Source organism: Zerene cesonia, chromosome 7 (genome assembly GCF_012273895.1).
Source record: "Zerene cesonia ecotype Mississippi chromosome 7, Zerene_cesonia_1.1, whole genome shotgun sequence".
NCBI lineage: Eukaryota > Metazoa > Arthropoda > Insecta > Lepidoptera > Pieridae > Zerene > Zerene cesonia.
In genome coordinates, this window is record NC_052108.1 from 2628198 (window position 1) to 2640304 (window position 12107).

The window sequence follows — 12107 nt, forward strand, 5'->3', positions numbered from 1 at the left end:
CACTTTCTTTTATAGGTAAGCAAGCATGAGACATCCGCTGGGACGACGGTGTATTTGGATGTACATGGAAATAATCTTCTAATTATGCGGGAGCTTGTTATGTTTCCCGCAAAATCGCTGGAACGATTTTACCAAACTTGTTATGGAGGTTTCCCAAATCCTCGGAAAGCTGATAGGACATTAAATCTAATAGAGAATGTAAATAAATGCTTCTTTGTAATTTACAAATATTTCAATATTGCGAGTTAGTTTATATCAAAGACGTACCAGGGTCCGTAAAGGTAAAAATTTTCATATATATTAGTTTGTTCATTCTTTACAATATTCGCATAGACTATCTGCAATTCATATGAAATAAATAATTTCAATTTAATGAAAATAAGTTATTCAGTTAGTTAGTTAAGTGTAATAATAAAAAATGTGTACTTGACCATTTCAATTTTTTTTTATTATTATTTATTTTTGTATAAAATAAAACGACAGCACGGACGTAATAGAACTGACGCCTTACATGATAGGAAATGATCAGCGTCTCACATAAACAATAATAAAAAAAAGTAAAAAATAGAAACACTTGTCTTTGAACGCGTTGTAATATTTCAACATTAATTTCATACCATACTTACTGAATATGTAGCTAGGCGAGCCGCTAGTTATCTAGGTAACTAATTAATTACTTTTCCATTTGACCATTATACGATGCCTTTTAGTAACAACCCGTTATTCACATTCAAGTACAACCATAATTTATTTTGACGTAAATTTCATATATAGCCACACACTCACCACAATTAATTCTATCATAGATATAGCTGATATGTTATAAAGATTCAAATCACTCAAATTCATCGTTAAATATACAACATCCTCGTAAAACTTTATTAATAACTGTTGAAAGATATTAACATACAAACCTCAGGGTATAGACACACCCCAATCGTTCTAGAGTGAGTAAAATAGTAATAAATAAGGTGGAACTAAGGCCGGATACGCGTTGTTAAAATTGACAGCAGTCGGGATGGAAATTGGAAGCTACTTTGGTTCAGTCGGTTAAACGACGTTGACATGACATGATGTGATGTACGCGCGCTTCCGAAATCTGTTTGAATGATTTCTTTTAATATTTCGCAATATTTAAATTAAGGCATGACTGAAATTGTCTAATGATGTAGTAATCATCTTTTGATTGGCCTGTCTTTATCTTTATTTTAGAATCCTTTGGTTTTATAAGATTACATTCTTCATAAGTAAAGTAATGAAACATAAATTATGATGAAGCTACTATCGTGTGGCAAGCAAGCTTTATGTGTCAGAAAACAGCGTCGCAGTTTAGGAAATATCATTTTTGAGCAATAGATGATACTACTGAGACATATCTAATGGACAGGAAACAGGAGGACCTCCCGTAAAAGTTATGCACCGTAAAAATAAGGTGGTTCATAAAAATCACATAAGTTAAAAGCTCATATTCCCATCAGTATCTGGTTTTCTGCGAAAATCTGTCATAACCGTATTCACACTTACAACATTTAAACATAACTTTCATTAACTAAAAGATGTTCGAAATGGGTCGCCCCGAGTTATTTCTAAACACGTGTCGCGTTGAGAATCATCTGAGAATTATTGTTAACTGACAAGACATCATAAAAGATAAATAGAACGACGCAGGAAGTTCGATTTTTCAAAATAAACAGACTCAGAAGAACAGATGATAGTGCAACATGTATATTAATGTCTACATTAATGTTTGTTTAGAGATTTTTATTTTGCATTTCCATCCAACTTGTAAATGGCAAGATTCAATATTAAAGTTAAGTCGTAGTTTTGACTTTTAGGTCAGTTTGTGTAACAAAAATTAGCTATTTAACGAGAAGCAAAGGTGTCTGCTGTATCGAGTTGTAGAGTTCTTTTGTGGTGAATTCAACAAATATTATTTTTTCCAAGTTCCATTTTAAGATAAATGTAACCAAATACCCACCACAACAATATTGAGAAAATTATAATCTACAAATTTCATCATTTCCTAAGTAAATAGTTTAACGCAGTATTTAAAATAATTATATATAGTCCTTCACTGCTATGTACATGTGGAGAGAATCGCATAAGTTCTTATTAGCTTTTCTTTTCCATTAAGTGAAATTAATTATCCTGTCACAGTCCATTCGATGTTGGAAGTGTTTTAATGATCGCAGCGTTCTATTCTTCTGAGTTAATTTAGTATTATTAATACCACATAATATTATGCAGAGATGGAAATTGTTTCAATTGTGGACGTTTCTAGTAAACTTTTTCTCAATTATTTGCACAATTTTTCTTCTGTAAGACTTGCAAGATTTTTGTACATTTGTGACAAACATTGTAACTTATGGAAATTTATTTGAAAATGAAACGTTATTTAAACATTATGATTCATTTGATCCTATTTATTATAAGGTATAGAAGATGAATGTCATTTATCTACACAAGTATTAATTTACACCCAGTTGTAAGAGACTTTAGGTGTGACTTTTACTATAACGTGACATGACATGACAATATGACATGACACGATACGACACGACATGATCTTTGTGTAAGACACTTTTTCACTAAAGATTTATGCCAGGTACAATAGCCAATAGTTTAGTTTAAAACGTTAAACAAGAGATTATTTCCTATACAGGTCAAAATTGAATTTATTTTTCTACTTTCGCATTTTAAAATTGCCTATGGGTTAATAGATTTATCTGAATCGATCTGTTATCGGTATCCAGGCCCGAGCTTAACAACAAAATTGCAAGTTTGTTTGAGAATCTGGTGTGCACGGCGGAATCCAATCTCATGGTTCGTTCGGCCAAATAAAAGCAATAGATGAGTCTTTTCAGAAAAGTTTTCTAGGCTACGCTGCATGTACCTACCTACTGTTACTGTAAATGTTACGGGCATGTTTTTTAAAGCTTTTTTCAAATTACTATATATATTTACTACGATATATTTATCGGTGCGGAATTTATTTCGGAAAAGTATCAATGTATAATTAATCTATAAGTCGGGTTTCGAGACCAGGCAGTGCAGGAAATAAATTGATTTTTCGATTTATCTGCACATGTAGATAACATCACTACTGCTTGAAACGGTGAAGGAAAACATCGTGAGGAAACCGGCATGTCTGAGAATGAAAAATTCGACGACATGTGACATCCTGCCAACCCGCACTTGGCCAGCGTGGTGGATAAAAACCCTCATAGGAGGCCTGTATCCCATCAGTGGGAACGTATATGATGATGATGATTATGTTGATGATGATCAATGTGTACTTTTAAATGTATAGATGAAGTCAGTTATTATTTACAATATAGAAACTACAGTGTTATATTTTTATGTGACTGTTACTTGAAAAGACCTAATAAGTGATAATTATTTAATTAAGAATTAAATGTTTAAATAGTCTATTTTCATTTGTTTTATATGTAGGTCTAGTTGTGGATCTGCATATCTTTTTTCACCTCCCTCCCCCCTAGAAAAAACGAGTAAATATCAATTGTTTCATTGGTTTACAAAGGTAAAAAACTCTTCATAGCTCGAATACTGAAACACACGTCACATGCATCTGTCTAGAAACTTCCATGTCATTGCATCTATAACCAACTTTTATTGAGAATGGAAGAAGATTTTACAACTGAAAGGAAATAGTTAAAAGTGTTCAAAGCACTGGATTGAAATCACCGTTAGATTTTATCTAAAAAATTATTTTGTCATACCGCCATTAATTATCTACTACTATGTAATTTTATCAGTTTTGATAAATTTAAAAGATTTATTCAAAAGTTGTAAATATAATCACAACCTAATTTCCAGTTGGTAGTTCAATGAATCACAGTAATTAGTTAAACATTAATTAAAATAATAGCTCCAAACACCCTCGAGATAAGCTATGGTATTAGATAGGCATTAATCAACGCTCTCAAAACACGCAAGAGTATTTATTTGAAGAGACTTAATTTGTGGCTCTTTAACGCATTAAATCAATCCTTAAATAGTATCCAAAGAGTTGATTTATGGCCGGTTATTTCAGGATTACATTCTACACGTTCTGGAGTGAATTGGTCTTCTAAAAAAATAAATAATATGAAATACACAAATAACTAGGATTGTAGAACATCGCCTCTGTTTTATTATGAGCGAAAAATATATAATTGTTGGGGAGTTACACGCGACGACTACGATACGATTTTTTGTGAATACGATTTCAGTTTTATGACTCTGAAAATTTATTCAATACGATTAGATTAATATGAGTTATCACTTTGGGCGTCCAAAAAGAAACAATTTTTTTTATATTTACTATTAAATAAATCCACTATACATCGAACAATGTATAAGAAGATAAACTTGTGTAATACGCACAATAAATAAATATACAAAACAAAATATGATTTTAATATTTATAATCTTTACTATTAAGGTTTACTATCAGACAATTAACAATTAGGATTCTATGTTGACATACCTATTAAAGTTAGTCGTATCGTGTAAATGGACACAACGCACGATAAAATTTTGTTAAAATAATCACAAGTCGTGGGAACGCAGATGAAGCGCACGCGTCTACTCTAGATCATAAATGTTATCGTGAAATTCATATTAAAATAGTTGTTACATAGTGTAAATATTAGAATACTAATTGTTGTAAATGTAGCATACAAATCTGTCGGAATACATACGTTGTGATAAAAATATGTTTATAAATAGTTTGTTTAAGCGATTAGTGAAGTGTATATATTAAATTATTAGATGTTGTAGGTGAGGAAAATATAGAAATAGGAAAATGATGTGTTAACGAAGTATTTGTGTGTGCAGCCAAGCCGCAGTGGGAGTCGTATTTGTGACCGGTCTTTAAATAGTTTGTGATTGTAGAGATGCTAGTCGCTGAAAGGACCAGTAATGACTACTTTCTATCGTTTCTGCCTGTAAGTTTCATGCTCCTTTCGTTCCTATATAATGGGAAATGACAGATTTTGTCTCTTCAAATATTGAAAAAACAATCACGTGTTATGATTCTTAAACGGAAGATGAAATTCCATCAAATATTTACAAACGTTTGTCCGTTCATAATTCATATCTAAATAATATCAATAGAATTATCATATATATTATGCAAGACGACTTTGAACTTAAGACCTTTTTTAAAGATAAAATATGCAAATCGTTTCCTCTCTCGCCAGCTGTAAACAAACGGAAAAAATACACGAAATGTTGAACGGACGCCAAGTCACCGTCCTTGCTTGCCTGTCTTCGACTAGACTGCAAGGCGATAGCGTCGGTTAATCATTTTTTGTCTCATACATTTAGCGTTAAACCATTATTACTAATTTATATAATTTTCATTTTTAATAAACGTATGTTAATTATGACATCTATTTCGACTTTTAATTTTTTTAGGGCCCATTGGTTAGAGCCACATTTGCACATTAATTTATTTATTTTTGCTTTATTGTTTTGAAATAATTACAGATTGAAACCTAGGGAACATTATCATAAATTGCTGTCTTATCGCTAAATAGCGATTTCGTCTAGCACTGATAGAAGTTAAAATAGAGGATAGGAGTAGGGAGGAGAATAAACATATATAATGATAAAAATAAATAATAGTTCTTGTATAAATTTCAATACAGTAAACATATATATTATATTATATTATTATATTAGCAATTACTTAGAAAAATTAAATCAAAAATTTGTGAGTAAAAATAATCGGTTCACTTCAGATGCGCTTACTTTAACGCAGTAATAAAATTATTTCTATCTCAATTTCAGACTGTCAACTCTCCACCTGTACCTCATCGGGACATCTCCGGAGTATCAGCTACTTCCTACCGCCCATACAACGAAGAATATGCTTCCGTCCAACGCCATATCGATAGACCACAACCAGAACTTGACATCGACCGCAGTAAAAAGGATAAGAAATGGTCCATCGGAAAATTGTTCAGAAGAAAGAAAAAAGAAGAGGAAAGTGGGTCGTCATCCCAAAGTGATGAAGGGCGATCACCATCGAAGAGAAAGAGCAAAAAGAAAAAGCGAGCGCCTGCTGTCAATAACTTTGATCACATAGTTATCAGAGACACACGGCGAGCTCAAAGTTTGGCCAAGCCTAATGTACGAGATATTACTGATGATGGAATCTTATCTGATCCCTCAGCAGGTTTTCTAAATTATCAACCGAGAGCCCGCGATACACGACACGATACACGTAGCGAACAACATGATTATCTAGTTGTAAGAGATGAAACCGGCATGAGACCTGAAAAAATAATATTAGATAACTCTACTAAAAAATCAAGAAAGAGTAGACTCAAAGCAAGAGTTGAAGCTCTTCGGAATAGTATGAGGGGTGACTCAAGTAGCGATGAAGAATCATTGAAATCATCTAACTCCTCATCAATGTTACGATTCAGAAGCGATGATTCTTTGATGCGTTCAAGAGACAGTTCGCTGAACAAAAGGACAAGGAGTGCACGAAACGAACGTTACATCAAAAGATTATCAAGAGACGAAGAAAATCAACTCAATAAAGAAGCGGAATTATTACAACAGGGCTATTCAAAAGCTGAAGTTGAAATGTTAACTCGAACTCCTACTAGCCAGAGTAGTGGTTACGGAACTTGTAAACGTGAAACTGCTAATAAAACGCATACAGAACAACTAAATGATTTAAATCGACGTGCGATGAAATCCGAATCAATATCTTCATTCCCCTCAACGCAAAGTTATCCATCATCAATTAACTTTAATGCTAAGGTTAACAACGAACATATTAACTACTCCATAAAATATCCCAATAACAACATACATCGTGACATGCTTCATCCTAACAGCGTTCGAGAAAGAACTCCATCTATTAATCAATATGAGGTTCCCAGTAATGTAATGTGTGTTAAATTTCCACTAGGAAATGTAAATAATGTCAAAACTGAGGAAAAATCACCGCCCGTCCCTCCACCACGTGATATGCAAAGAAAAGTAGTGACGCCCTTATCAATGTATCATGATACAAGTTCCTTGGGTGGAAACAGAATGAATGCCAACCAACAGAATGTTTTACATGGTGTGCCTAACAATGACTTCGAAAGAATTATGCGTCGAAGTCAGGAAAGGACAGTTGGTTCAGGATTTAACGGATTACGAAGACCAATATCTAATTCTGAAGACCATATCGCGATGCAAAATAATGAATATTTGCAAAACTATAATTACAGAAATGAACAACCGCGAAGGCCCGCGTCTGTTTCTGCAGAGCCTAATCACTATGGAATGTACATGAATAGTCCCATGTGGAAGAAGCGTTTAGAACAAAATAAAATTATGAGACCTGAAGCGATACAAGTGAATCAAGAATATTTGTATTATGCGGATCAGACTCCTCGGTCCCGGCGACCAATTAGTATAAAAACTAGCCAAGGTGGTCTCGAAAGTCAATATTTAAGTGATTCACAAACATCATCCAACTTAATGGATAACGTATACAGGCGACCCCGCAATGCATCAGAATTTTGGAAGAAAATTGATGATGCTGAAAAACAAAGACGTCAACAAACTTTTGTAAATTCAAGGGGTAGTAGCGATTATGCAAGTAGCACGCAATTAAATAAAATATTTATGGATAAAAGCAAAGTAGGTGATATGGGACAGAATAGAGATGTATCCGAAATACCTCACACCACAAAACTTAAATCTCCAGAAACCAGATCTTGGAAAGCTACAACTGAATATAAACGTTCTGTTACGGTAGAACCTCCAAAATCGAATACGTCGCCCATTTTAAAAACACATACCCGTCACAAATCTGATACATTTATTCCAAACTCTTATCAGGTTCCATCTGACGAAGAGGGTTCAGAACGAAGAAAATCAACAAATCTCGATGATGCTCTGAATGAATTAGAAGCTATTTATAATAGCCTTGGCTTAGGTGATGAAGACTTACTAGACAGAGCTGAAAGAAGAGAATTAATGACACCCAAATTTAGCGATCGCTGTAATGACTGGAACGGCAACGATGACGACAATAAATTGCAAAGTCAACCATCCTCACCATTAAGGCGAATAACTAGGCGTTCTACCTTACCAGACAAATTGCAAGACGATATGGCATTCCGTAGATTAAATTCAACAACTAATAAAGAAAAGCCAAATTATAAAGACACACAAGCTCAAATTAGTTACATGTTAGCATCGCCAGTTTATGTACCCTATGCTTCTGATGATGACAGACAATCTGATCGTAATGAACCCGATATTATACACGATGACGTCGTTTATAGAAATATCAAACAAACGAATAGCAGGCTAAGAACTGTTGATCCTCAACCACCTTTCGGTATTCCTGTCGGGCCAATATCGCCAGCACCACAAAGTGACTATTTACATGCAACACCAGAAAATAAAGGAAGATCGCGCTTTATTCCTAAAAGATCACCTGATATTGTCGCTGATGATTTAGCCTATCGAAGCTTACGCAAAGATAGCAGACATTCAGCATTATTTAATGGAGACGAATATAGCGGACTTCTTAATAATAACCATAATTATACAGAGTTTCCGTTCACCAAAGATTCTACAAATAATATTAAAAAGAAGAGAGCTGTTAGGTCTCTATCTGCAAATATCTTTACAATGATACAAAAAGAAATTGATGACGCTATTAATATGACGAAAAAACCTAGCTTACAAAAAACTAATAGTAACAGTGACGTCATGAGGCGCCTTCGTGATACTTTCGAGAACAACGACAATCAACGTGACTATTATCCTCGTAATAAGGTAAAGCAACGGCACAATACTGTAAATTTATTTGCTAATAATACACATACACCCACCCATCATTTTGCTAAGGATGATTCATATATTCACAATGAAAATAAATGTCTTGCTAATTCATCATCTTGTGATAAATCCACAACATCATCACCATCCAATAAATCACCACAAGCAACTAAACGATCATCGAAAGACGAGTTTCAACAAGTACTCAGTATGCTAGCGCAAGAAGCCATGGATACCAGTAATAAATTGGGAGTCGCATTAGCTGAGCTAGATAAAAATAGAAGCAAGAATGATATGGTAGACACACATAATAAAATATCAGACAGCAGGATAAACTTTTTAAACAGTCTTACGAATAGTTCTACTAACAATGTGGAGCATGAGCTTAAAAATTATGAAATAAACCATAATAAGATAGCAACTGCCAATTCTCCGAATTTAATTAATAATGATGACCAAGAAACTACAGCTAAAAAAACTGAAGACAGTTTGCTAAAAATATCTAATCAATTAAACAAGGTAGAAGATCGATTAAAACATAGTTATGAAAAAGACATCAATTTTGACGATGAAAGCCCCAGGCTATCGTCGTATGTACCGAAAGTAAAAGATGATCCTTTAAAAGTAAAAGAAACTGTAGTAGCAACAGTTGAAAAACAATTTAAACCAGATATAATACCCGTTAAGGTACAAGATGATATAAAAATGGTTGAAATTCCACAGGGATTAAATTCGAATATTGATTTACCAGCATTAAAATTCCATCCTTCCAACCCATTTCTGTGTACTGAAGATAAAGTACAAGAGCTAAACGAAATTAAAGCGTTCAAAGAGTTAAAAGATGGTATTTCTGATTTAATTGCTGGTATATCAGAGGTGAATGATAAAATATTCATTTCCAAGACAGCTCAAAAAGCGACTGCCACACAAAAAGAACCAACAGACATTAGTGCAACTGATAGCTTAGTTAATGCTAATGCAAATACAGAAAAAGACATTCCTGAATGTGTACACTCATATGTAAGAGAAGGAAAAAGGGATGACGCGGATTCGACTGAATATAACTCATCTGAAGAGCTGGCTACTATATTCAAATTCGAAGATAGAGTCAATAAATCCATAAATCAAAATAATAACGATCCAGACGATGAGAAACGACCTGACTTAAGTTCACCAAAACTTGTTCGAACGATGAATCAACAACTCAGAAGGTTATCAGTTGATGAAAGCACGGCTTGTCAAAGTAATTCACTGCCAAGTGACGTAGTTCCATGGAGAGCTAAAAGGCAAAACAATAATTCACAAAACGATCATAAAGGTATGTGGGCACTTATCATGCACGCTATTTGGATTTCACATTGATCATGCATCCTCCTCATTTGTTATATTCACAAAAAGCACTGTCTTGAAAATCCTTTTTTGTTGTGACTTTAACATTAGCGTTTTATGTTTTTGTTGTTTCTGTTATTTCGACAGGCGGTAATACGAAGTCAAAGCGCAATTGGCACGACTCAGGCACGTTGATGTTAGCTTGTTCCTACACTGTGATGCTCTCCCAACACTTGGCAGATTTGGACTGGCTGATGCTGCTCGGCTTGCTGTTAGCAATGATCACTATTATAGCCATGCTATTAATTTAATAATTTTAGGAATGATCACGAATGAGAGCTTCTTTAGTTGAATAAATTTACAAGTTATAAATGAATTCCACAGTCTAGACTATTTTCTTGTTTTATCTGTTTACAATATTGTCTTTAATTAAATTATAACTTGTGATTTTATTTGACTATTTCTTATTATTATCCATTACATTTTAAAAACGTTACCTAACTATATATTAAGAATAATCGGAGAAAACATTTTATTGTGTCGTAGCATTTATTATGTCTTATTTTAGAATAAACAAAAACATTTGCTCCTGAATTGAATTTCCGAGCAAAATGGCACTGAGTAAATGATCGATATTATTGGATATATTGGTTTTCAAATACAAGATAATTATATCTCATTCTGGATCTATATAAAACTTGTGTAATTACACCAGTCCAAATAAATATTTATGAAGTAATCAATTTATTATAGTCAATAAATGTTGTATTAGTTTTTAACCAGAAGGCTATTAACATAAATTAGGTACTGCTAATTTGTGAATGTTCCAGTTGCCATTTTTTGATCTTTTTAATTAATAGATTCCCAATTTATTTAGCCGATGGAACCTTTATTTTTTAAATTAGCAACATCATATGTTTACAACCTACAGTAGAATGTTTAAAATAAATATAACACACGTAAATATATACGATATGAATATATTAAATATTTTAGCTGTGATTAAATTAAATATTTTAAAGAATGTGTGTTTTATGAAATTAATGACTAATATAATATTATTACCTATGTAATCTTTTGAAGACTGTGCCAAATTGTTCAGAGGGATTAATGAATATTGTATTATTAAGGCTTTTCTTATTTCCAAAATATATTAAGATGCATGACCTAATTTTTGCATGGTTTTAATTTTTTATTTCGATGTTATGTTTTGTGAATTTTATGCATAAACAAATTAATAAAGTAATTATAATATTAACGTTTATAATATTGACAATCTTTGTATGAAATATGGGATGTTAGGTGTTTCTCAAAATCATTCATTCAATGTATTATTGTATTATTTTAGGAAGACCGATTAACAATTGTTACCTTTAATAATTAAGTAACAATATTTAAAATACATATTACAAATATATTAAAATTCAATATTTTATAACAAACTGTCAAATAAAGATTACAATACTATTTTTATAATTGAGTATATTATATAAATTATTTTTATACTATTTAAGTTTTAATATTTTATCTTTCTTTTAGGTGAAAACTGAATGCTTCAATAATTGCTCTTCAGGATATTAAACAACGATATTATATCTACGAAATTAATAAATTATTTTGTATTGTATTATTATTTACGTAATTTATCCAGTTGAATGTGACATTGCTACTTGTACGTAGAGGCTTCCATTATGAAACGAGCGTTATTTATATTGAAATAATGTTGGTTTAATTAAATTGTTTCAGTTATTCCATTGTTTTATTCTTATTTATTAATGTACCAATTCAGATATACCCGTTAAACTTTTCATGGTCTGCTTTTATCTTGAATTAAACATGAATTAGTATTATTTTTAAACAGGTAGGTACATAAGAAAAACTCCCACCACATAACGATTTTACTTAAATAAGTAACTGACATGTAAAATTAAGAATTAGATAAAATTGATACTAAACTATACCATATAAAGAAT

The 12107-nt window shown here is 32.4% G+C and overlaps 1 protein-coding gene across 4 annotated transcripts in view; it reads left to right on the plus strand.

The window, feature by feature from the left end:
* LOC119840840 overlaps window positions 1–11883 on the plus strand; it is an 80116-nt gene extending 68233 nt beyond the window's left edge. Inside the window, exons 1-4 of one of the 4 annotated variants that reach the window (XM_038367606.1) lie at window positions 4566–4949; window positions 5797–10123; window positions 10282–10405; window positions 11674–11883. In XM_038367606.1, coding sequence (XP_038223534.1) covers window positions 4899–4949; window positions 5797–10123; window positions 10282–10405; window positions 11674–11677 — 4506 coding nt within the window. In that variant the 5' untranslated portion in view covers window positions 4566–4898 and the 3' untranslated portion in view covers window positions 11678–11883. Of the gene's footprint in view, window positions 1–4565; window positions 4950–5796; window positions 10124–10281; window positions 10560–11673 lie in introns of those variants that run through there. The other 3 variants (XM_038367607.1, XM_038367604.1, XM_038367605.1) reach the window with 3 other exon arrangements.
* The last annotated feature ends 224 nt before the right edge of the window (window positions 11884–12107 follow it).